This window comes from Ctenopharyngodon idella, chromosome 5 (genome assembly GCF_019924925.1).
Source record: "Ctenopharyngodon idella isolate HZGC_01 chromosome 5, HZGC01, whole genome shotgun sequence".
Classification (NCBI taxonomy): Eukaryota; Metazoa; Chordata; class Actinopteri; order Cypriniformes; family Xenocyprididae; genus Ctenopharyngodon; species Ctenopharyngodon idella.
Genome location: NC_067224.1, coordinates 29,029,325 through 29,056,421, shown reverse-complemented (window position 1 = coordinate 29,056,421; position 27,097 = coordinate 29,029,325). Strand labels below are relative to the sequence as shown.

General features: G+C 36.5%; 4 protein-coding genes across 5 annotated transcripts in view; 3 read left to right on the top strand and 1 right to left on the bottom strand.

Moving 5' to 3' along the window:
• si:dkey-61l1.4 (collagen alpha-2(I) chain) overlaps positions 1-6,949 on the top strand; it is a 43,634-nt gene extending 36,685 nt beyond the window's left edge. Inside the window, exons 42-58 of the mRNA XM_051895491.1 lie at positions 876-929; positions 1,045-1,152; positions 2,042-2,095; positions 2,214-2,321; positions 2,456-2,509; positions 2,615-2,668; positions 2,779-2,832; positions 3,038-3,091; positions 3,182-3,289; positions 3,374-3,427; positions 5,723-5,776; positions 5,890-5,943; positions 6,105-6,158; positions 6,245-6,298; positions 6,407-6,460; positions 6,576-6,629; positions 6,718-6,949. Of these exons, the coding sequence (XP_051751451.1) occupies positions 876-929; positions 1,045-1,152; positions 2,042-2,095; positions 2,214-2,321; positions 2,456-2,509; positions 2,615-2,668; positions 2,779-2,832; positions 3,038-3,091; positions 3,182-3,289; positions 3,374-3,427; positions 5,723-5,776; positions 5,890-5,943; positions 6,105-6,158; positions 6,245-6,298; positions 6,407-6,460; positions 6,576-6,629; positions 6,718-6,801 (1,110 nt within the window). The 3' untranslated portion in view covers positions 6,802-6,949. The remainder of the gene's footprint in view (positions 1-875; positions 930-1,044; positions 1,153-2,041; positions 2,096-2,213; positions 2,322-2,455; positions 2,510-2,614; positions 2,669-2,778; positions 2,833-3,037; positions 3,092-3,181; positions 3,290-3,373; positions 3,428-5,722; positions 5,777-5,889; positions 5,944-6,104; positions 6,159-6,244; positions 6,299-6,406; positions 6,461-6,575; positions 6,630-6,717) is intronic.
• On the top strand, positions 6,885-10,847 carry LOC127512885 (collagen alpha-1(V) chain-like). Its single transcript, XM_051894242.1, has 11 exons — positions 6,885-6,893; positions 6,930-6,983; positions 7,069-7,122; positions 7,998-8,015; positions 8,134-8,187; positions 8,275-8,337; positions 8,473-8,638; positions 8,760-8,866; positions 9,061-9,138; positions 9,218-9,400; positions 9,483-10,847. The coding sequence occupies exons 1-11, from the start codon at positions 6,885-6,887 to the stop codon at positions 9,636-9,638; spliced, it is 942 nt and encodes a 313-aa protein (XP_051750202.1). The 3' UTR covers positions 9,639-10,847.
• Positions 10,848-11,122: 275 nt separating this feature from the next.
• man1b1b (mannosidase, alpha, class 1B, member 1b) lies at positions 11,123-20,667 on the top strand. 2 transcript variants are annotated; one of them, XM_051893712.1, is made up of 14 exons: positions 11,123-11,450; positions 12,351-12,497; positions 12,643-12,739; positions 13,550-13,647; positions 13,790-13,938; positions 14,071-14,162; positions 14,341-14,520; positions 14,858-15,006; positions 15,117-15,305; positions 15,393-15,583; positions 15,865-15,985; positions 16,079-16,273; positions 16,382-16,513; positions 17,994-20,667. In XM_051893712.1, exons 2-14 carry the CDS (start codon positions 12,399-12,401, stop codon positions 18,198-18,200), a joined length of 1,899 nt encoding a protein of 632 aa, XP_051749672.1. In that variant the 5' UTR covers positions 11,123-11,450; positions 12,351-12,398; the 3' UTR covers positions 18,201-20,667. The 2 variants fall into 2 exon arrangements, with proteins under 2 accessions (XP_051749672.1, XP_051749671.1); XM_051893711.1 differs by having other exon boundaries at positions 12,631-12,739.
• dpp7 (dipeptidyl-peptidase 7) lies at positions 20,540-26,828 on the bottom strand. The gene is made up of 13 exons (XM_051893713.1): positions 26,617-26,828; positions 26,317-26,458; positions 26,087-26,226; positions 24,916-25,079; positions 24,564-24,699; positions 24,373-24,454; positions 24,104-24,270; positions 23,783-23,843; positions 23,545-23,663; positions 21,980-22,136; positions 21,737-21,801; positions 21,444-21,514; positions 20,540-20,771 (listed from the first exon to the last, which is right to left on the bottom strand). Exons 1-13 carry the CDS (start codon positions 26,767-26,769, stop codon positions 20,669-20,671), a joined length of 1,560 nt encoding a protein of 519 aa, XP_051749673.1. The 5' UTR covers positions 26,770-26,828; the 3' UTR covers positions 20,540-20,668.
• Positions 26,829-27,097: the final 269 nt, after the last annotated feature.

Genomic DNA, 27,097 nt, shown 5'->3' with positions numbered 1-27,097 from the left:
GTCAAGTCTGAAGTCTTTATCACTGGAGTCAAGTCTGGAGTCTTTTGTCATGAGTCCGAGTCAAGTCTTGAGTTATTAAAAAAAAAAAATTCTCATAATCAAATCCTATTTTTTATCCTAGTTGTATTATATAGACAAAATAATATGATCTTTCTATCATCTGTTTTATTTAAAATTAAGGTCCTATGATGTAAGGGATAATGTACAGCCAGCTTGTTACTTTATAATCCATTACAATGTACAAAACAGTCGTCCTGGCAACACGAGTAGTCATTTTCAATACAGTCGGTAAGTGGACGCAAGATGGCGCCAGTCACGGTTTGTTATACAGCTTCGTTGTTATTGACGAGTCATTATCAGAAAATATCATACCTCGGAATGTTTAAGAATGTCAATTGAAAACTCTATACATGCTGATTGCGATTAAAATATGAACTTTAAATAATAAATGGATTAACGTCTCTTTCTATCTCTCTCTTATGAACACACATTAAGAATGAGAAAGCAGTATATAATACGAAAAGACTGATAAAACGTAGTGCTAGGTTTAAAGTCTAGATTTTTTGTTCATATTTTAACAGGCTGGCAATTCAAATGAGCCATGCAGCTTCACAACAGTATAATTGCTAGCTGTGTGATTTAATGTGACTAACCTTTGTGGATGCGATGTCTCATAAAATTTGATGATGTTGTTCCGGTGTCTTTAATTGTTTTCCCACATCTGACATAATAAACCCAAATGAAAGAACATAAGGCACGGTGGCTCCCGTCATGTTTCATGGGACTCTTATGACATTTCGGAGTTTACCCGCACACACGGACATTAAAATTCAGCATGAATTAACATACTGTTTTTTCACCTCTTTCTGCTATAGGGCCATCCTGGTCCAGTTGGTTTTGAGGGTCCATCAGGGCCAAAAGGGGAACATGTAAGTGATGCTGGTTTATATAGAGTACATCCAACAAAATTTGAGCACGGAGTTTGTCAGCTTCCACTCCAGGCCTTTTTAAGTCAAATAATTTTACTAGGGTATTTGATTTAAGGGATCACCTGGACCCATTGGAAAGCCTGGTCCAAATGGATCTCCAGGAGAACACGGGCCTCAGGGCTCTCAGGGGATGCAGGGTGCACCAGGACCACGTGGCAAAGAGGTCAGTGTCATTGATTACCTGAGGCTTCAAGTCCTGTTAAACTACACTACCATTTAGAATGCAAAATTTTTTATTCCAAAGTGAGAGTAAAGATTTCTATTTCAAAATAAATGCTGTTCGATTGAATGTTCTATTCATCAAAGAATCTTGAAAAAATGTATCACGGTTTCCACAAAAATAATGGTTACGCTTTATTTTCGATAGTCCACTATAGACATTCTTCTACCTATAAGTAACTTTGTAACTTCATGTCAACTAAGTCACATTAGAGTATTAGTAGACTGTAACACACTGTAGTAGGCTGTTAGGTTAAGGATTAGGTGTTAGGGTTCAGGTTCGGGATAGTAGATTAAGTTGACATACTTGCAAAGTTACTTATAATCAGTAGAATTTCTGTTGGGGGAGCATCAAAATAAAGTGTTAGCAGATATTAAACAGTTTAATACTCTAAATGACTGGTAGATGACAACTTGACATGTAGTTGCAAAGTTACTTATATTGTTGTTAGTAGAATGTCTAAAGCGGTCTATTGAAATAAAGTGTTACCAAAATAATAAGCAGCTCAACTGTTTTCAACATTGATAATAATAAGAAATGTTTCTTGAGCACCAAATCAGCATATTAAGAATGATTTCTGAAGACATTGAAGACAGGATTAATGGCTGATGGAAATACATTGTTTAATTAGATTTTAAAACGTATTCAAATAGAAAATAGTGAATTTAAATTGTAATAACAGTCTTGGTGAACATAAGAAACTGCTTTTAAAAACATTTTAAAAAATCTTACCGACGCCAAAATTTGAATGGTAGTGTATGTTAAATAAAAGTCTTCATTCATTTAAAATGCATCGCAATAAGCTATAATGAGTATGATATTTCATATGCAGGGAGGTATCGGACATCCAGGTGATATTGGAGACCCGGGACCTAAAGGAAAAAAGGTAAAATAATTTCACTACATAGTTATTTTTAAGTAAAATTTCATTAAATGTGCTGAAGAGGTCTTTACAATGACCAGTTTCTACACAAAGCGAAGTAGCTACATTCTTATTCACTCAGGGTGACCCTGGACATCGAGGATTATCTGGACGACAAGGCCTACCTGGATTTTTGGGGGATAGAGGAGAGCGAGGAGTCAAGGGGAATAAAGGCTACATTGGACCACAAGTTAGTGATTTTGCTGAACAAAACCTGTTTCCATTGGGCAGACCCTTCGTCTGGCTAACTATTACACACTGCTAATATGTATTATTGTAATTTATTGTGTATAGTGCTTTGAATAATGATTGTCTCTTCACCAGGGTCAGAATGGTTTAATGGGAAAGACTGGTCCATCTGGTTTGATGGGTCTAGAGGTATGAATTTTATTTAAGATGCATAAAACCTAAATCAACTTACTAACTGTAGTTTTTGATGGAGAATATGTTTGCAGTTGGTCTATAATTTGGCTTTAAATGCAGGGTTTGATGGGTTTCCTGGGACCACCAGGAGCAAATGGTTCACCAGGCCTAAAGGTATTACTCCCTTTTCTTCCTCAAGTTTCTTTCATCAATGTTCCTTGTAATAGATCAGGATTACCCTTATACATTTCCTAATGTAACAGACTTGCTCTTTGTTTCAAAAGGGAGAAACTGGATCACCTGGGGCGACTGGCTATCCAGGAGATCAAGGCAGCCGGGTAAAATCAATGGCTGTTTTCCATATTACAACAGTTTGGGTTAAATAACCTCTCAAATGCATATACAAGTGAACTGTGAACACCAGAGATGCCATATTAGTTTCAATGCCCTTTTTTTTTTGCATACATAAACTATCTAAGATTACAGGGACTGAGAGGAACCACCTATGTTAAATTAAAGTCATTATGTTTTTTTCGTCTACAGGGGATGGCTGGCCAGAGAGGCTTACAAGGGGTTATGGGGAAGGCAGGACCTCAGGTTAGTACTGCTAACTGTTTCAAGGTAAATCAAGGTAAATCCCAGTTACAGTGCTACATCTTCAGAGGATAAATAATTCTTGCATTGCAGGGAGCCGTGGGTCCCAGAGGCTCGGAGGGCTTATTGGGTCCAAAGGGTATGCCGGGACAAGAAGGACCTAAAGGTGAACCAGGAAGGCAAGGACCTCCAGGGCAGATGGTAAGACTTAAATTAAATGAGAACTTTTATAATGAGTGACTGAAGTATGCGTGGTGTCAATTGATGACTCTCTCTTTTGTACAGGGACCGCCGGGTCTTCCTGGTACTAAAGGACCCTCTGCATTACCGGGAAAGGAGGTAGAATTTCTCCATAAAATTGTCCAAATTGTTATTTAAAGGGTAGTTAGACTGACAGCAGAAGGTCTGGACTCTATCGCAGCTTTCATAGGCCAAGGACCTCACAAGAGGACGTTTGACTGACATGTAACGCAACCAATCACAGTTCGTTTTGTCCGCATCATATTTAGGGGTGTGAAATGTAAAGTCGATGTCCCTACAATAACAGACCAGCATGCATCTAACAAATTATTCATTTAAGAAAGTTGTGCAAGTTTACTGCAACAATTGAGCAGCGAATGTCACATACTTTTGAAAATCCAGCGCTTAGTTGATCCTGGTAAGCGTTCATTGTCACAGTTGTAAACACGACCGCGTTCTTCTTCCATGAGGGGGTTTGGTGTATGGGCATGGCATTTGTTTCCAGGAGGATCATTAAAGAACACGACACACACGTCTCCCGGACATCCTGTAAAATTCAACCAATTAGATGGAGACTTCAAAACTCCTGAAGTGTTTTCAGTTAAGTGTGACATATGCATCAGACTTTCAGCCAATGGTCCGTGGGCGTGACGTCTGAGGCTGAGACTGTTTAAAGTGGTGGTTGATTATGATTTCACTTTTTTAACTTTAGTGTGTAATGTTGCTATTAGAGCATAAACAACATATGCAAAGTTACAACGCTCAAAGTTCAATGCAAAGGGAGATTTTTTTTTTTTTTTTTTTTTTTAATAATTTGCTGTTTAAGGACTACAACAAATGCCTGGTAAGGACTACAATGAGCCTCTTCCTGGGTTAGCGACATCACTAACTCTAAAATGTACATAAAACCTGCCCCCAAGAACACACAACAAAGGGGGTGAGGCCATGTTGAGCTGCTTTAGAGAAGAGGAAGAGTTGTTGGAGTAGAGTGTTGTTGCCATGCCATCATTTTACGCCAGACTGCTTCACAAACGAGCGTCAATTCAACGCTGGATTTGCACAAAAGATTAGCATGATGGCGAGTCTCTCCATCAGTGTCTGACTTTGAACAATGTAAGGCTGAACACAGTTACTGACAATTGTCATTTTGGCTGCGTAAGATTCTCCAGCTTTGTTGTTGTTGAGCAACCGAAGCGCGAGCTGTTTAAAGCTCTGCCCTCTTTTGGAAAAAGCGGGCCTGGGAGGAGCAGCTCATTTGCATTTAAAGGGACACACTAAAATGGCGTGTTACCCAAATAGGGGCAAATTTGACAAGCTATAATAAATTATCTGTGGGGTATTTTGAGCTGAAACTTCACAGACACATTCTGGGGACATCAGAGACTTATATTACATCTTGTAAAAGGGGCATTATAGGTCCCCTTTAAATACATAAACTGGACTTTAGTCATATTAAATGAGAAACACTGTTGATATTTGAAATTGACACCCAAACAAACACACCTCTCCCACCATTGCTCCGCCCTCAAAATAATGAACACTCTATGCAACACAGGCAACCACTAACAGTTGGCGTAAGTATGGACGAATCAGCTTTGATTCAACAACAGCATACAACAGCAAATCTTGGTTCTGTGAAACAGCAAAAAAAAAAAAAAAAAAAACATAAAACAAAAAAAAAAAAACAATGTTACTCGCGTATCGAGCAGAAACAAAGCAACCTTGGCGTCACTTTTCAGGCCTTCCTGCTCTCTAATGTCTTTCCAGCGCTTGAAAGTTTTACCAATATTAACGCGGATTCTAGCTCTTGCCTGATCATAACACTTCTTCCAAATATATTCATCTGACCTCTTCCTCTTTGGCAACATCTCAGCCATCACTCTTTCTTCAGTCTTTCTACAAATGTCCTGCGTGCTCGCTCTCTCTCCTCCCCCATTATGAGCGTATATGCCCCCTACTGCTGATGGGCTTACAAGAGTGTTTTTGGTGCTCCATGGGTCGGTCCGATCCGCTTTGGTTTTTCTCTTATTTACACAGCCAGGACTATGTATACATTTTTTTTTTTTTTTTTTTTTTTTCAGCACACACACACAGAGAACAGACACCTAGCAAATATTCACAAAATTGTTTGTTTAGGCGTTGATATAAATTTTCAACAGAGTTTCTTAGAAATCACTTACTGCACCTTTAATATTCTGTTAAATATTAAATATAGCAATAATTTTCTTTGCATATTATCAAAATTCAACAATACACTAAATTTATGTATGTATCATGTATGTGTATGTATACATACTATTTATTTTGTATTTAATATTTATTTATTTATTTTGTTTAATTTATTATTATTATTATTATTATTTGCATTTAATTGCTTTTCACTGTTATTTCCAGGGGCTTCCAGGAGAAATGGGTCCTGATGGCCCTGTTGGCCCACCTGGACCACAAGTTAGTATTTGTGTGATAATATCGAGGAATAATCTCTGTCAGTGATTAAACGGTAATATTCTTTCACTTCCTGAAGTTTGGGTATAATTATTATTTCTGTTTAAATGCTTTAGGGTCCAAAGGGCAAATCTGGGTCTCAGGGAAGGGAGGGGCCAAAAGGTCAGAAGGTCAGGGTGGTCTAAATCTCTTTTCATCATATGTTATGATTGAATTTGTAATCTGATGATATTACATACACTTTCTTTTTTCAATTGCTTTATTAATTCTTCTTCAGTTGCTCTATTAATTTCCAAAACAGTAAGTCTTATATACTTTTCCAATTTTTCAGGGAAATGATGGTCAAGATGGACCTCCTGGAAAGACTGGACATGCTGGGAAAAGAGTAAGTACAGTGATAAGGTTTGTTAGGGTTCGGAAGAAACATTTTCAGCATTAGAAGAACAATTTGAGTAATTTTTTCACTCTTAGGGGAAAAAAGGAAAAGCTGGTCAGAGGGGTCTCAGAGGACCTAGAGGCGAGAAGGTACTCATTTATTCATTGTTCATTTTTAGATGTTATTTAACCTGTAAAGGCATGATGCTTTCCACAATTTATAATAAGTTTTACCAGCTTTTGTTTGATGTGTAACAGGGTCAGAAGGGAGCGCTGGGAAAGACTGGACCTCCTGGCAGACCAGGACAATATGTAAATGAATACACTTTCCCCTTTGAATGCAATTTCCCCTTTTCTGGGTTTCTGGTTTTATGAATTCCTAAAGACGATGTGAATATTTATTAGTGGTCTACATGTATTGTTTCAGGGTTTACCAGGCAATCGAGGCGAGAAAGGAGAGAGCGGTGTAAAGGGCTTTGAGGTTTGGGGCATTAATGGAAATGTCATATTAGAACTAGTAGAGAGACAAAACTGAGAACCTTGAGGCTTACTTTTCTTTCTGTCTTAAGGGAGAGAAGGGGGAAATTGGGCCACTTGGTCCTCCAGGGGGAGATGGCCTGAAGGTACCTTCATTCATCTCAGTCAAACACTAGAAGAAACTAGGAGAGATATTTCAGAAGGGAGGGGAAACAGACTCGAGGCACCTAGTAGTATTTTGTGTACATACTGTAAGTAAATGTTCCTTGTTTGGAGTGGCTGAATATCTGTTTATTTATTTCAGGGGGAGCAGGGCCTGCATGGGGAGAAGGGGAGACATGGGCCAAAGGGAGAGCAGGTGACATTTTTAGACATACTGTACATGTAATCATTCAATGAGACTGTTTGCATGTAGAAAATAGAGTAATTTGTGTCACTTTTAGGGGGATATTGGCCCAACAGGTCAAAGAGGAACCCCAGGTCTACCAGGGCTGCCTGTAAGTTATCGCCTCTTTTAGCTTTTGACTTTTATTTATTAAATGCTGCACAGGTTCACACAAAATGAAAAAGCAAATCTCAAGTATATTATTCTTAAATAATTAATAATTACCTAAATAATTGCCTAAATTCCAAAATATTGCATTGGTATTTTAAAATGTCATATAATGTTATACTCATATTTTTATATTTTACTGTTCAAAAGTTTGGAGTTAGTAATTTTTTTAAATTGTTTTTGAAAAAATCTTATGCTCTAATGTCATAAGTCTCTTATGCTTACAAGATCAAAATCTGTAAAAACTGTAATATTGTGAAATATTATTACAATTTAAAATAACTGTTCTATTTGAATATACAGTAGTCAACATTTGAAGTGGATCAAAAAAGTTTCAAACTTCAAATGTTGTTGACTACTGTATTTTAAAATATAATTTATTCATTTGATGGAAAAGCCAGTCTTTACTTCAGTCTTCAGTGTCACATGATCCTTCAGAAATCATTTCAATATGCTAATTTAGTGCTCAAGAAACATTTCTTTCAATGTTGAAAACAGTTGTGCTATTTAATATTTTTGTGAAAACAGAATACATTATTCCAATAAAAATTAAAAAGAACAGCATTTTGAAATGTGAAATTCTTTTGTAAGAATGTAAATGTCAAGAATCAGAATCAATTTAATGTGTCCTTGCTGAATAAATGTATAAAACAAATCTTACTGATCCCAAGCATTTGAACGGTAGTGTACATTTAGGATAAAGTAATTATTTGACAGCTAAATTGCATAGTATGAATTATTAAAAAAAATCCAGTAGCATTTCATACACTCATGATACTCAAGATAAGATTTCACTATGTCCATTTGCTCACTCCACAGGGCCTGTTTGGAGTAAAGGTTTGGAACAGACATTTAAATACAGACCTTCATTAAATACAAATTGTTCTCTTATCTAGTTCACTTTTGCAATTAATATTTGTTGATGATGAAATGTGTTTCATTCAACTTTAATCAGGGTTTAAAAGGATATCCAGGACTTACTGGTCTAAAAGGAAAGAGAGGACCTCCTGTGAGTGTGACATTACCTGAGTGGTATATGTAAAACATTTCATTAATGCCTGTGATGTAGTAGCTATAATAGTGCTGTTTCTTTTAGGGCCCACCGGGTCTTCCAGGTCCACCGGGTTTATCTCTGAACCTTACACTGACTCAGATAAAAGCAAGTAGCTGATGATTGATTTTACATTTTATTTATTTATTTATTTCTCAGGATCCATTCATCATATCACATGCATAATTACACAGGTTTAAACTTAATTGTAATGTGACGATATATTTTGTTCACGCAAATCAGGACCTTGTGTACCTCTCCGACAAACCCAACTACCCACTTATTAGGACCCTGCTGGGCTCCCTTCAGCAAGACCTGCGATTCTTCATAGATCCTCCAGATGGCACTAAGGAGCATCCGGCCACCACCTGCTTGGAGCTGATGCTCAGTCATCCTAATTTAACAAGTGGTCAGTTATTCTCAAGAATGTTATTGTTAATCTGTAGACATACAGTAGATATATTGTTCTGGGCTTCATGAATAATCTTACTTATTGCTAATATTGCTTTATTTGACTCTTCTTGTCTCAGGAATGTATTATATCGACCCAAATCAGGGCAGTTCTGCTGATGCTTTGCTAGCTTATTGTAACTTCAGTGCAGGTGGACAAACATGTTTGTCACCCCTGCAGCCACAGGTAAGTAAAATATAATATAAAAAGAATATAAAATGTCTTTACTGTCACTTTTGATCAATTTAATGCATCCTTGCTAAATAAAAATATTAATTTCTTTAAAATAAAAATCTTACTGACTCCACATTAAACCAAAGACCGCTTTAGGTTTTGTTTAATTCATATTAGGCTGATAATGAGACTCCTCTCTGCTTTAGATACCCATGAGATCCTGGCTCAAAGACTCCATGTCGGATTCATTTACATGGTTGAGCACTATAGATGGTGGCTTTCAGGTATGTTATTTGTTTAGAACCAATAACTAGAATATCCTCCTGCCATCTTGTCCCCCCTGAGTAAATCTTTACTTTATAGTTTGATTACACTGAAACTGGTGTGGTACAAATGAGATTCCTACGACTAAACAGCAAGATTGCGAAGCAGAACATCACATTTTCATGCCAGCCAAACAGCCACCAGGGCTTCAATGAAAGAGAGATTAAGTTCCTTGCAGACTCAAGAAGACAGAGCTTTTTGGGAACATTACTGGATTGTGAAGTAAGACAACCGTAACTAAATTATAATGGACTGCATTGCTATTCACTTGAATTTATTATGTCACCTTTCTGTCTCTATTTAGCATACAGAGGCGCTGGATACAGGCCCTCGGGAGTCTGTGTTCCAGTTTGAGACTGAAGACCTGGAGCTTTTACCAATCAGAGATGTGGCTTTATTTGGCCACAGCGACACAACAGAAGAGTTTCAGTTTACTGTAGGACACGTATGCTTCAGCTAAGACATAAATCCTCTCTCATTTGAGGACTGTTCTGCAGAGCTCTTACAGAGTAGCTCTCTGCTGAGAAAATCAGGACTTTTTTTACTCTACTGTTCACCATCTGCTGTGGGAATGGAGGTTCCTAATGAAGTTTTCACCTTCAGTTTACAGTGTACCTTCAGTACAATGAACTGGTTTGTTGTCTATTGGCAACAGTAATCTGGTGCACAGCTTCTCATGAGGAGTTGTAATATATTGTTGTATATTGTTTACAATGCTTGTTTTATGTTAAATAACTGATTATTTATATGATGTCTTGATGTTACTCTTGTCACATTTTAGGAAGCAATTAACTTCCACAAACCATGATTTCCTCAAAGCCCCTTTAATTCAGGTTTTGTTGCACCTTATGGCAAAGAGCACTGTGATACACTGCATGGCCAAAAGCTTGTGGACACTTTAACATCACACCTGTATGTGCTTGATGAACATTTCAAAACTATTGGCATTAACGGGTTGTTTGTCCACTCTGTAACAGCTTCAAACATGGATGCAGTAATTTGCTGTCACTATTGGTCATGTGGTGTAGGTGGCACCCAAATCTGATACTTTTGAAAACAATGTGCCTCAAACCAAAACAGGCACTGCTTATGAAAGTTATGAATTACTTCCTACAAAGCTTAGTGCTGTCAGACAGTGGCTGTGAGCCCATTGTTTATGGTGGAATTTGCTATATCTTATTTAATAATGGTCATCATAATTTGTTAATTAAGTGTCAGTTGTTCTTGTGTGCAAATTGCAAAAACAGTCCCATTAGAAATGACAATTTAGCTCATTGTAAAGTAACTCATTGCAATCTGTTTTAATAACAAACTGATTTTATTCAAATGAGTGTTTTTTAAATTATTGAGTATGCCAAAAAAAAAAAAAAAAAGTATAAGTCCTGGAGGATTTGTTTTTTCAGATTCCTATATGAATTTAAGATGCCTTCAGAATGAATTATCATAACCGCATTTTTGAGCTTATACAGAATGGAAGTGCATATTAATTTCTGCAGGACTGGTCTTCAAATGATTTGTACATTCACTTACTGAATTAGACTGTTAATGTTAAAAAAATGTTAAAAATACAACTTTACTAAAGTAAAACCCAGATAAAAACAAAAGCACATATAAATATTTAAATGGCTAAATATAAATATGAGTTAATAGCCTACTACAATACCCATCAGAAGTTTGGGGTCGGTACGATTTTTTTTTTTATGTCAACTTAAAGATTGTTGATAGAAATACAGTAAAGATTGTAATATTGTGATATTTTATATATATATATATATATATATATATATATATATAAATTATTACTATTTTAAATAACTAAAACGCATTTTGTCAGCCAAACTCCAGTTACCATTGCAGTGTAATGTATGGTATAAACCTGTAGACTTGTGTGGTAAATAATAAATAGTCCAAACAATAAAATTTAGGTTTCTGTCGCCCTCTAGAGGATTATTTGGAAAAGCCACAAGTTGCTAGTGTACACTACAGTTCAACACGCCTCCTTACAGCTGGATGTATCTTCGTCTCCAGGAAATTACTCGAAACATCAGCTGTGAAAATGGCTTTAACGTTATCCAGTTAATCATTCACGATTTTCAGACGTGTCGTTTGGAAAAGTCGCATGGTATTCGCATCAGAATGAGATTTTTGTGAGTGAGACTGATCGCTGGTGAGCTCTAGGCCCTTCAGTGATGCCTCGGACCGTCGTGAGATCCTGAGCCGACCAGAGCTCCGCTTCACACAGCTGGAGGCTCGACATAGTCCAGGAAGAGAGGTGAATGAGTTATATTTTCTGATCTCTGCGCTTAAGCCTGCATGTGCCAGAGAAATGTAGCCCAATGTGAGTTTTATTGTATTACTAAATCGAGAAACTGGCCCGTTTTTTTGTACTAAAAAAAAAAAAAAAAAAAATAGTTTTAAGGGTTCTTTAGAGCAGACATAATTTTCAGTCATTTAGAAAGCGTTGTCTGACAGTTGGTTCGTCTAGTTGGAAACCGAGAACCGGTTCTGAATAAGAACATTTCCTCGATTTTACTAATTTATATTTATGATATTCTGCCGCTGTGGAGGAAACACAGTACTGAAATACTTTGACTTTGTTTTCTGAACTATTTATTCTCTCGGCGATATGGGAACGAATGACTCTTATGAGTCGGTTCTTTATTAAATGAATCAAACACTCTCGAAGTGGTTGCAGAATATATAGAACGAATCTGTCAACGACTGAAATAAGCTAGCCGTTTCTGTTTTAGTATTTTTGTTATAATGTATAGTTCGATATTTTTACTATAATGTATAGTTAGTTAGATTGGTTGGACAATGTCTTTTGATGGCAATTAACAGGGTCTCATCAGCTGATCGTTTGAAGCAGTTTTAGACTTGCTCTGTGAATGAAGCACAAATATTTTATTAATCAAAAATCTTAATTCATTTATGCCATCGACGTCTGTAAACTGTAAAATGTTAACGTTATAAACGTTTTTCTGTGTTATCAGTAATGTATGTGCCAGTCTGCTGCCCACGCAGCTACTGTCAGCACTGACTGTGTCTCAACACCTAGTGAACTGCCTATCTAGACAGCACATTTGAACGTCATAGTCAGCCTAGACATATTGTACAGGTAGGCAGCTCTTTAGGTTTTGACACAAAGCTTGTTTTCGTCCTCTGTACCCAGAGACCTGGTCACTGAGTTTATGAACAGTCTGGAGAGAGACAGGAAATCATGCTTCCACCATCAAGAAGGGAATTTGTATCTCTGACTCTCAGTGAAAGCGGTAGCTACACCAACAGCAAGCAGTGGCGCCGACAGTCCTGCTGGAGGGTGAGTTTAATATTCAAGTCATTTATTTATTTACATGATGGTTTTATCTATGAGTAGCTTCAAGGCCCCTCTGTCTTTGTTTAGTAGCATTTATTTGCAAAGATGTGAAGATTCACCTCTGCTTTTTCTCCAGAAATGGAAACAGTTGTCCAGATTGCAGCGCAGCCTGATTCTGCTTACATTGATGCTGTTGTTGGTTTGTGGAATCGTTACTTCTCCCACTCTCATAGGACACTGGAGAGGTTAGCCACTATATTTCAAACAAAACTATTGAAACTGAGAAGTTGTCTTTTTGAAAAAAATGAGAATAACGCACAAAAAAATGTATGTTATGAACGCTTTAAAGTTGTAATGTAACAGAAATAGAGACAGAACTTTTCTTCCATATTATGATGTATATCAGAGCAAAATGGATTATGGAAAAGGAAAAAAAAATTAGGGTGGGGACTTGTTTCTATCCATCAATTGTTGATTGGATGGAGGCAGATCTAAATGCAAGCTTTGCAGTGGATTGTAAGAAAGGGACAGGGTTTAAGTGGACTAAATGATTGGAGAATACTAGAATATGTCACCAGAGAGAAGTCTGTTGTTTCACTGGAAGATCCAGTTTTGACACTAGGATTGTGCCGATAGATGATAATCAGAGATATAGAGATATTCACGGGCTTGCCTTTTGGGTAAAATATTTCCTTGCGACGTGACATTTCTTCATCACCAACTTACAGTACCACACGCGATAATATTGTGTATCAGCAATCTCACAGGCTGGCGATATGACTATGGAGCATTTTGCCCAACTCTATTTGACATTTTGATTAAAAAAAAATACAAGGTCCAAAAAAAAAAAAAAAAAAAAAATGAAATGTGCATGGATGAATCGTTCACTATAAGATCTATAACATGCATTTACAAAACTGAATTTCCATTTCATGCCAACTTTAACCTAGTATCTCTATCAAGGTTTGATTGAGAAGCTAATTATACCTCCTCTGTGCTCTATCAAGGTTTGATTGAGAAGCTAATTATACCTCCTCTGTGTTCATGTTTCTCAGGTGGTGCATTTGGGGGGAACAGGGATGATGGGAAACAGTCATTTGTTGTTGACCTGAAAAATGAGTACAGGTCCATTCTTCCTGAGCCGCCCTCTGAGGTTAGTGTGACCCATTTGTTTCTTGGTTGCTTTTTGGATGGACTCCTTTAATGAGTAACCTGATAACTCAAGGTTACAGGCTGTGCTTTGTGCTGCTTTTTGCAGTTTGCGGCAGTAACATATGTTTTCCTTTGAAAAATAGAGAAAGGACTACCGTAGACGTGGACCTCCTGTCTTGCAGAACCGTTTGCAATCCAAAACGAATGTGTCTGGTCTGTGGAGAGAAGAAAATCATGGACTGGACCTAAAGAATGCAGATAAAGGATCTGAGGGAGGAAAGCCAATCATTAGGTTTGATTTTAAATGTCAGCTGTACTGAAACACAACAGCATGTGCATTTTATCCAAGTATAGAGAGGACTAGATATTCCTGTGGTTTTATTATTATTATTTTACTTATTATTTATTTCTTACATGAGTGTAGTTGGCGTGGAGCTGTGATAGTAGAAGAACAGGCCTCTGATACTGACACCAAAGACACAGAAAACCGAGACGACCCAGCTTCATTAGCACTTGGTTTGTTATTTTGTCAACTACATTTTATTCCTTTGATATCGAACAGGAAAAGAGCCAGCTGCTAAATTAATACTTTCTAAATATAAACACATTTTATGCAGCTGATCTGCCTGAATTCATTTGTTTCTTTTTCTGGATTGCACTGAAGCAGCTGTTTCCTGTGTTTTGTTGCTTTCAGCTGAGAGCAGACTAGAGGCTGTGAGAGAAGCTTTTAGACATGCCTGGAAGGGCTACAAGGACTATGCTTGGGGTCACGATGAGCTCAAACCCATCTCTAAATCATATGGAGAGTGGTTTGGACTTGGGCTGACCCTAATTGATGCTCTGGATACCATGTGGATCCTGGGTCTCAAAGAGGGTAATTTAGTTTGCTAGAGAAAATACATTACAGAAGCCAACACAGACCAATTTTTTTTTTTTTCTGTTTAGCACCAAACTTACGCCACTGGTTTAGCCAATGTTACTAAGTCAGGCTGGTTAAGATGCTCAAAGAAACAAAGTGACACTCTGATAGTATCACAGAGCCACGGTTTTTACAATTTTCTGGGAAATCGACCAACGAATTTAAAATGAAGACATAGACCTATAACAGAGAAATAAATACACACTTCACCTTGTCATTTTATGATGTTCACTGAGGCTGTTTACTGTATATGTAATGTGGCTTACTTAATTTACATAAATGTTGTTGACAGAGTTTGCAGAGGCCAGGGAGTGGGTGGCCAAAGAGCTCTCCTTTGATAAAAACGTGGATGTTAATCTTTTTGAGAGCACCATTCGTATCCTGGGGGGCCTTCTGAGTACTTATCATCTGACCAGAGACTCCATGTTCCTGGATAAAGCTGTGAGTAAGAAGCAAAGCCCACCACCCCCGGGTAGCTTAAAGAATCTCTTCTTCCTGTTACTATGTTCTGGTGATTTGGTGCTATTTTTATCTTGTGAATAATTTTTCAGAAAGATATTGGCTCCAGACTGATGCCCGCCTTCAACACTGCCTCTAAAATCCCCTATTCTGATGTGAATATTGGGAAGGGAACGGCTCATCCTCCGCGATGGACTTCAGACAGCACCGTAGCTGAGGTCACTAGCATTCAGCTGGAGTTCAGAGAGCTCAGCCGACTCACTGGAGACCCCAAATACAAGGTCAAGACAATGGATAGTCTTTCACAATTTAAACAATTCTGTTCTCATTAGAACAATTGGTTCCTAATCATCCATGTCTTTCTGTAGTTGGCTGTGATGGAGGTGATGAAGCAGGTGCATAAACTGGACGGAAAGCAAGATGGGCTGGTGCCGATGTTTATAAATACCAACAACGGGCTGTTCAGCCATCAGGGCATTTACACGCTGGGTGCCAGGGCTGACAGCTACTATGAGTATCTGCTGAAGCAGTGGATACAGGGAGGCAAGACAGAGAACGAGTGAGTAGAGGACTGTGTATGTTTGGACTTCATAGTTTATTCCTTTATGGGGTTGGGTCGATACCAGAATTATGGCTGTGGAATGATGACAGCCTGTGGTATTAATACTAAATCAAAAAGAAAAAAACAGCCTTGTGTGACTGACAAAAAAGTGTGTGTGTGTGTGTGTGTGTATATAATATATATATATATATAATATATATATATATATATATATATATATATATTATTGCTGAAGCATTTTTATTTATTAAGATTTGTTTGTGCTCCCATGTGTTCAGATTGCTGGATGACTACCTGCAGGCCGTGGAAGGGGTGAAGAAGAACCTGGTGAAGAAGTCTACTCCTCTAGACCTTACATTTGTAGGAGAGTTGTCCCATGGACACTTCAGTCCCAAAATGGTATGTTTGTTCTCAAGGAATAACAAGACTTCAAGTTCAGCAAAGTCAAATTGTTCATGTAGCCCCCTTTTTCTCCTGTCTTGTTTCTTTTAGGACCATTTGGTATGTTTTTTGCCTGGCACACTGGCACTGGGGGCACATTACGGCCTTCCTGCTGATCATATGGAGCTGGCAAAACAGTTGATTGAGACCTGCTACCAGATGTATGCCCAGATGGAGACGGGTCTGAGCCCGGAGATAGTTCATTTCAACATGCATGAGGGCAGCACAAAGGATGTAGATGTAAAGGTGAGCTGAGAAAGAGCTTTCGGTTTTGACTACTCTTGGCAGTTGTGAAACATGTTTGTTTCAGTATTTGAAACGAAACAGAGTTTGTGATTTTGTAATATCTTGCAGATTGCTGACCGGCACAACCTTCTGCGGCCAGAGACCGTGGAAAGCCTCTTCTACTTGTACAGATTTACCAAGGATAAGAAGTACCAGCAGTGGGGCTGGGAGATCCTACAGAACTTCAATAAGTACACAAGGGTATGAGAGAGAGAGAAAGAGAGACAGAGAGAGAGAGAGAGAGAGAGAGAGAGAGAGACGGTTCCACTGTTACATTGAGGTGTTTTTAGAACATGCAAACTAGTGGAAGGAAGATGCATTCAAATTTACATGTTTTCCATTCTAAATAGTATGCAAGATTCAAAATAATGTAAATCATTCATAGAAAATAGTTTGCCAAAGGTGTCCAGATGGTGTACTGTTTCTGGTAGATGAAAGTGTGTGCCTCTGTGAATGCTTTTCAGATAATATTTCCCACAACGCATTGCTCAGTTGAAGTTTTTCCAACTACTACAGCAGGTTTTAAATGTATTTGTAAGGTAAAAGTATACTAATAAAAAAAATAGCTAAAGATTGAATGTTAATAAATTTAGCTATATGTTAATTGTTTACTGTTCAAAAGTTAGTAGCATTTTTTTTAAAGAAATTAATCATTCAGCATGGATGCATTCAATTGATCAAAAGTGATAGTAAAGACATTTTATAATATTATGACAGATATTTAAAATAATTGCTGTCCTTTGGAACTTTCTATTAAATATAGAATCATGAAGAAAAAATATGGATCGTGGTTTCCACAATTTTAAGCAGCAAGACTGTTTTCAACATTATTATTATTTTTTATTTATTTATTTATTTATTTATTTATTTATTTTTTAGCACAAAATCAGCATATGATTTCTGAAGGATCATGTGACACTGGTGTAATGGCTGCTGAAATAATATTGAATATGAAGAAGAGACTTATTGGAAAAACATTTTAAACATTTTACCAAAAAATTTTTTACCAACCCTACACTTTTGTACAGTAGTGTATATGTAAACGTTTTAGTATAAACATGCAGTTTTATGATGTGGCAGTATGTCCATGTACTTATTAAGCAAGTTATTAGTAAAAGGCAAAATTCTAGTGAGTAACAGAACTACAAAATAAATATCAGGAAATTTTAGGTTTTTTTTTTTTTTTTTTTTTTTTTTTTAATTTATTTTAGGAAAAATCATTGAAATGAATAAATCTTAAAAGGACAAACAATTTTATTCAAAATAAGTTTTTCCAGTTATGCTCAGTTTTTAATTGTTTCTTTCATTTGAAATACTCTTTGTGAGTGAGATGTCTAAAATTTCCTTAATCCTTGCCATTCGTCATGGAAATAATTATGGAAAGTCATTGGTCAGAAAATGTCATAAGATTGTATTTCATACTGGCTCAAAGCCAAACCTTGGTGCTCTGTCAGAATGAAAGTCTGATATTACTGGCTCAGTTTTGATTTTCATATATCAGATGTTGTTACTTGGCTTCTCTTATTTGCCTTGGTTTATACAAACATTGCCTTGCTCCCTTTCCAAATACTTACACTTTCTCTCTCTAAACTTCACATTCAGCATTCAGTTCATATCAACAGTTTACAAGGATGTTACCAAACAACTCTCAGTACTGACTCATGTGTCACTCTCCCCACAGGTTCCCACTGGAGGTTATACGTCCATAAACAACGTCTGTGACCCGGCCTATCCCAGCCCTCGAGACAAGATGGAGAGCTTCTTCCTGGGTGAGACGCTCAAATACTTCTACCTGCTGTTTTCTGAGGACCCCAACCTTATCAGCTTAGACAAGTACGTCTTCAACACTGAGGCCCATCCTCTGCCCATATGGCCACAAGCAGAGTGATGGACCCATAAGCACACATGCGTTACCAAAAACACCTCTCTCAGGGCCGTGAACACATTTGATATCCAAACTGCCATCTTTTTCTACACTAGGAACTCTTTTTGTAATTGAAAGTCACTAACTGGTGAAATAATTACAAGAGCCATGACAAAAATCTGTTTGTAGATGCGTAGTTTCTAAGTGTACCAGTGATCTGGATGTTTCTATTAATAGAGTTTCTCTATTTATGCTTCTATGCTGCTGTCGATCAGCTAGGCTGCTGATTTAGCCCACTGAAACAGTATGTGCAGTCTCTTTGCCCAAGCACACAGACAAAAAAAAACATACTGTGAAACCTTATGGGGACTGCAAGCACTTTATGGTGTGTTTTTGGGGTTTTAGTGTGAGTGTATATTTTCTTTTAATGAAAGAACCACGGCTGTTTTGTTGTGGGGATTTAGGGAGTCTTTCACCATTATCTAAAGGTCTATTTAGCTTTGTAAATTTGTTTTTCTTTGCATCATAATTATTTACATGGTTTTATTTGGTTTCCAGAGCATTTGGAACATGTAGTTACACTTTACAATAAGGTTTCATTCGTTAACATTAGTTAAAAGCATCAACTAACATGAACTAACAATGAGCAGTATATTTTTGCAGCATGTATTAACCTTTAATGTTAGTTAATAAAAATGTACATTCATGTTAGTTCACCGTGCATTAACTAATATTAACAGATACAACTTTTGATCTTGAAAATTGATGTTGAGATTAACATTAAGATTAGTAAATGCTGTAGAAGTATTCTACATCGTTAGTTTTTGTTAATGTAGTTAACTAATGTTAACAAATTGAACCTTATTGTAAAGTGCTACCAAAAATGTAGAGTTATCAGACAACATTGTATAAATTTTATCTTGTGATAAAGCACATGCAAGGGGAAACATTTGTGTTTTTATTAATTATTTTGAATATTTCTCTTTTGTTTTGAGCCTAAAACCCCAACCTTGCTGTAAAGGATTTTAATGCCATCCCTGTGAATAGGAGAAATGTAAATTTTTGTGCTGAGTTTGGTGTTAGTTAGTGGGTTTATTATTTTATATATATTAAAAATCTCCTTTTGATGTTAAATCTCGTTAGCCGGTGGTCATATGAACCATTATTATTATTATTATTAGATTTTTATTCAGTTTTGTCCCGTTTTGTTGTGGTTGCAGAAGTATTTAAGTGGAACATTAATCAAGCACAGTGTTTTGTTTTTTAAAAATAAGGGTCTGTAATATATTATGGCACATGTATTTATCTCACTCTTTCACTGGACCAACATCAGACTGAGATTGTGTCATTAGTATTTCATTTGGTCTTGGAACATATGTGTATGTTCTTAAAACTTTAAAGAATCTTCAAAATTCCAAATGTTTTCATGCAGGAAAAAAATGGAATGTTTAATTAATCATTCTTCACAACTGATTGCAGATGAGTTTGTGGCCTGAGCTTAAAATAGAATAGAATGTATAGGATGTCTTAATGTTACTGATAACAAGCAGGGATACCAACTTTTTGACCATCAAAGAATAGACCTGCTGTTTACACAGATAACAAATGTATTATGTGCAATGTATTTGAAAAGCTGGTTGAACATTACGTCTCACTGTGCAGAATCTTACAGTAATATTATCCAGAGTTTTGTTTTGGTAGTGTGCAGAATCTTACAGTAATATTATCCAGAGTTTTGTTTTGGTAGTGTGTATATTACAGCCATTGCAGATGTTCATCAAGGGCTGGTTTCTCGATGTTGTGCCGTGGTGAGGTGTTTGTTCTGTTCCGCGTGTGCCTTTACATACAGAGCAATGATGACAAATAGACAATATTTTCAATCCTGAGAATCAAGTTTTTATGAGAAATCAATCTATTTTAATCATTTCATTCCTTTTGTGAAACTATGATTCCTTTTTTTTGTGAATAAATACTTTTGTGATTATTTATAATATAGTGTGTAAGCGTTAAATTAACTTGCTATCTGTATGCCATTTCTGGGTATTTTTTCCCTCATTGTGTGAGAAATTGAAGACCGCTAGCTTGTGTATCTCAGATTTAAAATGAAGGGCTTTTCATGCTTCACTCTTAATTGTTGTGCAAATGTCTTAAATTATCATCTGCCTCATGCATATTGACAAATCAACATAGTTCTGAATCATTCATACACCAAAGATGTGCCATAAATTACAAAGAATATTCTAAAACGGGGGCAATAATAATGTGGTATAGCTGTATATAGGCCTTTGAATTTACTTTGAAGTACCCCAACTCAATCTGGCAATTTGTAAATTATGAGTTAGACATAAGAGTGAGCTTGTACATAATGAAAATGTTGTTTTTTAATAGACAAATTCATATCTTTTTAATGTCCATTTCTGTGGAAAATAAATGGATTTATTCAATATTTTACAAGTTTACAAATGTTGAAATAAATTGTACATAAAAATAACTCATGATGGCTCCTTCCTTGCTGCCTTCACCCATTGAGCAATGATTTCAGACTCCTTCTTCCGAGCCACAATCACAGACTCAGGATCAGCAGGGTTGGACTCCCTGGGAAGAAAAAAAAAAAGTAGGAAGCATGGTCAGATGATGAAGTCAAATATAGCATTTCACTGTCTTTATCTCTCACGGGTCTAAACACATCACATAATATGTAACATGGGCTATGTTCAGACTGCCAGCATAAATCTCATTTTGTACAAACACGTGAAATCTTAAGTTTTTTCAAATATGATTTAAACCACATTTCGAGGTGGTTTGAAGTGTGATTCCAATCAGATTTTTATAGATGCGTCTGAGTCTGGATGCTCTGGCTGCTCAAATTAGATTTTAAATGGTCTTTTGCATCACAACGATAAGTATTCATACGGTATTCAAATGGTATGTCCAAAGATTTCGGTTGTGACTACAGCATGAAACATCACAATATATACAAGTCTCCTCCATCGCTGAGTTTTTCTTGTGTGGTGGAGGAGTTCTGTACCGTGACTCGACAGGAGAGTGAAATGATGGACCTCCATTTTTCCTGCACTCTTTGAAAGCCTCGTCACATACGTGTGTACGCCTACGACGTTACCAAAGCAACCCATGCAGATAGGTTGGTTATGTCTAGACACAAATTTTATTCACTTGCAATTAATAGTGCAGACAGTCTGCCTGAAAAGATGAGAAAATATCCGATTTGCCTGCAGTCTGAAAATAGCTAAAACGTTTAACTGGCACCTTAAATCCAGATGATGAGCTCCCTCTGGTATGTTGATTGCAATCAGTGATGGGCCGAGTGACTTTCTGATCTACAGGTGAAAATAATCACATTAAATGTTTACAGAGAAGCACAACAAAATACTCTTTATTTGTAAATGGCATACATGAATAAAAGTGCACTCAGTGTAACTTACTAACAAGGGAATTACTTAAATTAAGTATTCAGATCATTTTAGTAAGGAAAAATACAGAGTGCACCTTTATATTTTAATAACTAAATAAAATTACAAAGTTTTAAAAGTGAAACTTACCCCTCCATTAGCCCAAGGATCAAGATCACCATTGGAAAATATGATATTGCTTGCGGTAGAGAGATCTAGAAAAGAGAATTTAAATGGATGGAACATTTAGCTCCCAGTTCACTGCAAACATCCAATGAATATTAAAAAGATCAAAGACAAGTGGATCCAGATGCATAATCATGGGGTAAAACTCACTCTTTTTTTTTTTTAAAGAAAGACAAACCTATACACAGTTTGGTAGTTCTAGCTTACCTTGGCCCCAGAACTGGGTCTTGAGCCACCCTGGCCGTGGCACCACCCCCCATCTCTTTGAGCAGTACTGTTCCCTCTGCTGCTCAGTGAATGTCATAGGCGGGAACATGTCTGTCACATTGTTACTCTCATAGCACATCTCGATCTCAGTGCAGGCCTGAAGATTTTTATATAGAAGACATTTTGGTAACACTTACAGTGTCATTGCTACATGTTACATGTAATACTGTAGTAATAACTAGAAATTATGCATAATTACATGCAATTAACCCTAAACCAAATCCTTATCCTAACCCTATAGTAAGTACATGTAGTTAATTATTATTACTTAGTACTTAAATGTATAATTACACTGTAATACTGACACCTTAAAATAAAGAGTATTCAACATTTTATATATCATTACATGTGAATATTCCAAAACTAATACATCAGATTAAACTGCAAACTTTATTTAAAAAAAAAAGTTGTTTAAAGAGGTCTTTAAAAGTTTAAAATCACAGTGTCAAGTATTTGGACTGAATAGTGTGCTGCAGAAATTGGTCCTAAAAGCTGAAAATGAGTTAGCATTTTTGAACTTCTAGTTCCATTGTCCTGAAGTCAGTGGGTTTTTTGAATGGGTTTTTGGTTAAATGCCGGAAATGAGGTCTGTGGTTAAATACAATATATTTTCACGTTTTATTCTACGACAAAATACATCAGTAATACCCACCCCTCATGATTTTTTAAGCTTTTGAATGTCATGAAAAAGGCAGTTGTCAACAAGTGGCTAAATGGGACTACAGAGGTTGTCTGGGGCATTAAACGTCATCACGGCATTTAAATAAAGAGATTTCCTGAAAACTTAGTGGTCATGTGATGTTTGTTTATAGTCTAACTTTAGCTTTTTACATCTGGGGATTATTTAAACATCAAAATTCATAGGTAACACTTTACAATAAGGTTTCATTAGTTAACATTAGTTAACTACTTTAGTTAACATTAAGAATGAACAATACTTCTACAGCATTTATTAATCTTAGTTAATATTATTTTTAACATTTACGTGTAAGAATCATAAACTTGTTCGTCACAGATCTTGTTTTATGCAGTAAGCCAAAGAAAAAAAATCCTATTGGCTTTTTAGCGAAGGAACCAGGGTGATGCTAACTTCCAGGTTAGCCTACAAAATTATGTCATACATGCAGCATTCTATAGCAGGAGTGACGAATGCCAGTCCTAGACAGCCACAGTCCTGCAGAGTTTTGCTTCAACCCTAATCAAACACACCTGAACAAGCTAATCAAGGTCTGAAGGGTTACTAGAAAGCTACCGACAGGTGAGTTTTTATCAGGGTTGGAGCTGAACTCTGCAGGACTGTGGCTCTCCAGGACCGGAGTTCGCCACCCCGGCTCTATAGTCTCAAAATAAATGTTTTACTGAAGACTTTTAAATTTTTAACATAAACATGTGAAATGACGTTTATGATATGCTTTAATCATTGATCATGGCTCTAATATTACAGTGAAATTTCAGCAAGTACCAAAAACTAATATTCAGGGTTTAGTGAGAACTAATCTAGGTACCTGGTAATCCCACGCATAACTGTCAAAGCCAAGGCCACAGCCGGTGGGGTCGGCACACTCCACATAGAGACTGTAGAGGTCATAACATGTGAGCTGTCCAGTGGAATTATACACAATGCCTGTGGGGGTGGCACAACATTAATGAAAAAGTATTTTGAGCCTTGTCAGGACCAGAGGGATTACAACAAAAAGGAACAGAAAATGAAATCAAAATCTGTGCAAAGCTGCTGTCATTTACCAACAGTGTCTCTGAGTGCCAACATAAGATCAGTGCCATTCAGCATGGTTTCACACGCCACCTGTGAAAGTAAAAGTACTGAACTTTATCTTTAAAACACACAATCATAGTGGTTCCATTCCAACTGCGGGAACTGCACTACTAAACCATTTTAAATGGAACCAGATGGGGTGGAATGGTTTCATTTGCTCTAAGCATCAGGGAAACATTTGTTTAACACCATTAGGTTTTGCTTTCTGCATTAAAGCCTTTCTGTGGCAAGCTTTTATTTTTCATGCTATCCCCTTCCCATTTGGTGATGGAATATGAGAAATCCAATACCTTCACAGGGAAGGCTGGCATGCTGCCCATGAATTGAGTGCTGTAGGGATAATCCAACATGGCCATCATGGTGAAGGCGTTGCGTAAGAGTCCGTTCAGCTGATGAATGTCCTTTGGGGTGGAGGGAGTTTTACACAGGGAGAAAGCAGCCTGGATGCGGCTGTAGTCTATAGAGTATGAACAAGGAGCAGGAGAATGAAATTAGTTTAGGAACAACAACAAACACAGAGTGAAATGGTCAAGAATCCTGAGTGAACGGCTATGGATACCCTTCTGTTGTGCCAAAGTGTTTAGCTTCTGGAAAGCTCCTTTTACTGCATCTCTGCAGGATGGTTTAAACTTTTCGAAATCCTGAACACGCAAACAGAATCAGTATTACTCCAATACAAAATCAAATAAAGTCGTCTTTAAAAATTGTTTCAAAGCTAAAGTGCCTGAAAAGAATTAAATATGAACTTACAGCAGTAACATCCTGGAAAAACTGTCTAGACTCTCCAAGACCTGCGGTGGACAGGATGGGAGCACTAGCAGCTAACGCACCAGCAACAATATTCGGGTACCTGATTCTCATGTAAACGCTCAACATTCCTCCATAGCTGACATAAAAACAGACATAATAACATGTAGATATTCTTTGTTAGTATTTTTTTTATAATATAATAATAATATATTAGATATGATATTTAATTAATTTAATAACAATGAAATATAATGCAGCCAGTTGGTATAATGGATATTTATTTATATGTGTGTGTGTGTGTCTCTGTCTGTCAGGGGATGATGGGTAAATATAAAGCTCACTGAGACCCCACCTTCCACCAAAGACGATGACGGGACATGTCTGAGCTCCCAGTTCCTTCTTTAGCTCTGTGATCATCACTGCATAGTCAGCCAGAGCCTGCTCCACTGTCAACAGCCCCACCTCAGGGATATTAAATGAATCCTTCCCAAATGGAAGAGATTTCCCATAATACCTCTAGAGTTTAAAACAAAGGTAACCATTAGTGGACATTTATACACTATTGCAAAAAAAAAAAAAAAAAGTTTGGAATAATTTTATAAAATAATAAATAATATTTTTTTAAAAATGTTTTTGAAAGAAGGCTACATTTATTTGACCAAAACGCAGTGAAAACAGCAATATTGTGTAAAAATGATTATAATTTAAAATAGCATCTTAAAATATATGAATAAGTTATTTATTCCTGTGACGCCAAAGCTGAACATTACTTTTCAGCATCATTACTCCATTCTTCAACGTCACATGATCCTTCAGAAATCATTCTAATATTCTGATAAGGTGATTAAAAATCATTTCTTCTTATTATTATTATTGTTGTTGTTGTTGTTGAAAACAGTTATGTTTTTTGTGGAAACACTACCATTCAAAGATTTGGGATAAGACTTTTTTTAAAGAAATTATTATAGCTAGGACACATTAAATTGATCAAAAGTGACAGTAAAGACATTTATTATGTTACCAAAAAAAATAAAAAATTCATGGTTTCCATAAAAATATTACACAGCAAACAATTATCAATATTTTCAACATTGATAATTATAAGAAACATAATTAATAATTGAGCACCAATAATAATTGCTGATAATTAAGCACCAAATCAGCATATTACAATGATTTCTTAAGGATCAGGTGACACTGAATGAGGTAATGAAGCAATGGCGGCTGAAAAATTCAGCTTTGCCATCGGAGGAATAAATTACATTTTAAAATATATTAAAATATAAAAAATGTAATTTAAAAATGTAATAATATTTCACAATAATACTGTTTTTACTGTATTTTTGATCAAATAAATGCAGCCTCGTTGAGCATAAGGGACTTCTTTCAAAAACATCTTGATCTTATTTATTCCAAACTTCTGACCAGTAGTGTAGATTGTTTGACTGCATAAAGTGGACATCTACAATTTTCCTGTTGTCTAACTTCCTCCATGGTCATATGATTCAACATGAAAATCTTACGTGCTCAGCAAATATCACCAGGGCTCCCTGCACTGCTGCCAGCTCTGTGATGAAGCCTGAATTCCGTGCAAACTCCCATATGTCCCCCTCATTGCCAGTGTAGAAAAAAATGGGTCCATAGCCTTTCTTCCAGTACTGATCTAGAATAAACACACAATGCATTCAGTATGGATGGATATAATTTAAAAAGATAAAGTAAAGACTAAGAGTATGAAAGTGTGGCAGATTACCTGTAATAAGGTAGCGCTGATCATATGTGCCATTGCCAAGGCTGTTGTAATTGAAGTGGTCTAAAATCTGTTTAAAATACATTTCCTTGAAATCAGCAGCAAAGTCTCTGTGAGATGGGATGACCTCATTATTGAGCTTTTCCTTAAAAAAAGAAAGAAAGAAAGAAAGAAAGTAGATTCCAAAGAACAGTAAGGAATAACAGAGCAAAGAATGGTCTATGAACTGTATGAAAACAACTGGAAAAGCCTATCGGTAACAAAACAATTTCAAAATACAAACAACTGCAGATCAGAACTTGCCACAGATGAACGTGTCTCAGTCTTTCCACCGAGGATCAGCAACATAAATCCAAGGAAAAGCCACCCTGCAGCCATTCTCACAGAGACCCCATATAAAGCCAGGAATCCAATTGAGTTTAATGAAATCTTCACAGGACTAGTACTCACTGTCATGTGATCACATCAGCTGTCATGTGACTTTCGTGTCATCTATAAACGTTACAGACAGTCGCTTATCCCTGTTGGGTTAAAAGTACATGATTTACACCGTTATAAAGTTAAAGGTTGTCTGAGCAATGAAAAGAGCAATTTGGTAGTTTAACAATTATTTACACAATAATAGTTTCAGTCAGAGTAACAGTCAGGAACCATTTCAAAGTAAAAGTCTTCATGCATTTAAATAGGTTATGGTCAAAATCAGCGGGAAAAAAGGTTGTTATTATTATTATTATAAAATGCTTATAAACAGTAACTATATAGAATGACAAAGAAAAAAAAAATT

Excerpts from the sequence above, each read along its gene's own strand:
- man1b1b (XM_051893711.1), top strand. The coding sequence starts at position 12,399 with ATGCTTCCACCATCAAGAAGGGAATTTGTATCTCTGACTCTCAGTGAA. Across the intron at positions 13,939-14,070 it reads GGAGGAAAGCCAATCATTAG|TTGGCGTGGAGCTGTGATAG; the intron begins GTTTGATTTTAA and ends ACATGAGTGTAG. Across the intron at positions 14,521-14,857 it reads GATCCTGGGTCTCAAAGAGG|AGTTTGCAGAGGCCAGGGAG; the intron begins GTAATTTAGTTT and ends TGTTGTTGACAG.
- dpp7 (XM_051893713.1), bottom strand. The coding sequence starts at position 26,769 with ATGACAGTGAGTACTAGTCCTGTGAAGATTTCATTAAACTCAATTGGA. Across the intron at positions 24,455-24,563 it reads TTTTCCAGGATGTTACTGCT|GATTTCGAAAAGTTTAAACC; the intron begins GTAAGTTCATAT and ends TTGCGTGTTCAG. Across the intron at positions 23,844-24,103 it reads TGCCAGCCTTCCCTGTGAAG|GTGGCGTGTGAAACCATGCT; the intron begins GTATTGGATTTC and ends TTACTTTCACAG.
- LOC127512885 (XM_051894242.1), top strand. Across the intron at positions 6,984-7,068 it reads ATGGGCCAAAGGGAGAGCAG|GGGGATATTGGCCCAACAGG; the intron begins GTGACATTTTTA and ends TGTCACTTTTAG. Across the intron at positions 8,867-9,060 it reads TGTCACCCCTGCAGCCACAG|ATACCCATGAGATCCTGGCT; the intron begins GTAAGTAAAATA and ends TCTCTGCTTTAG.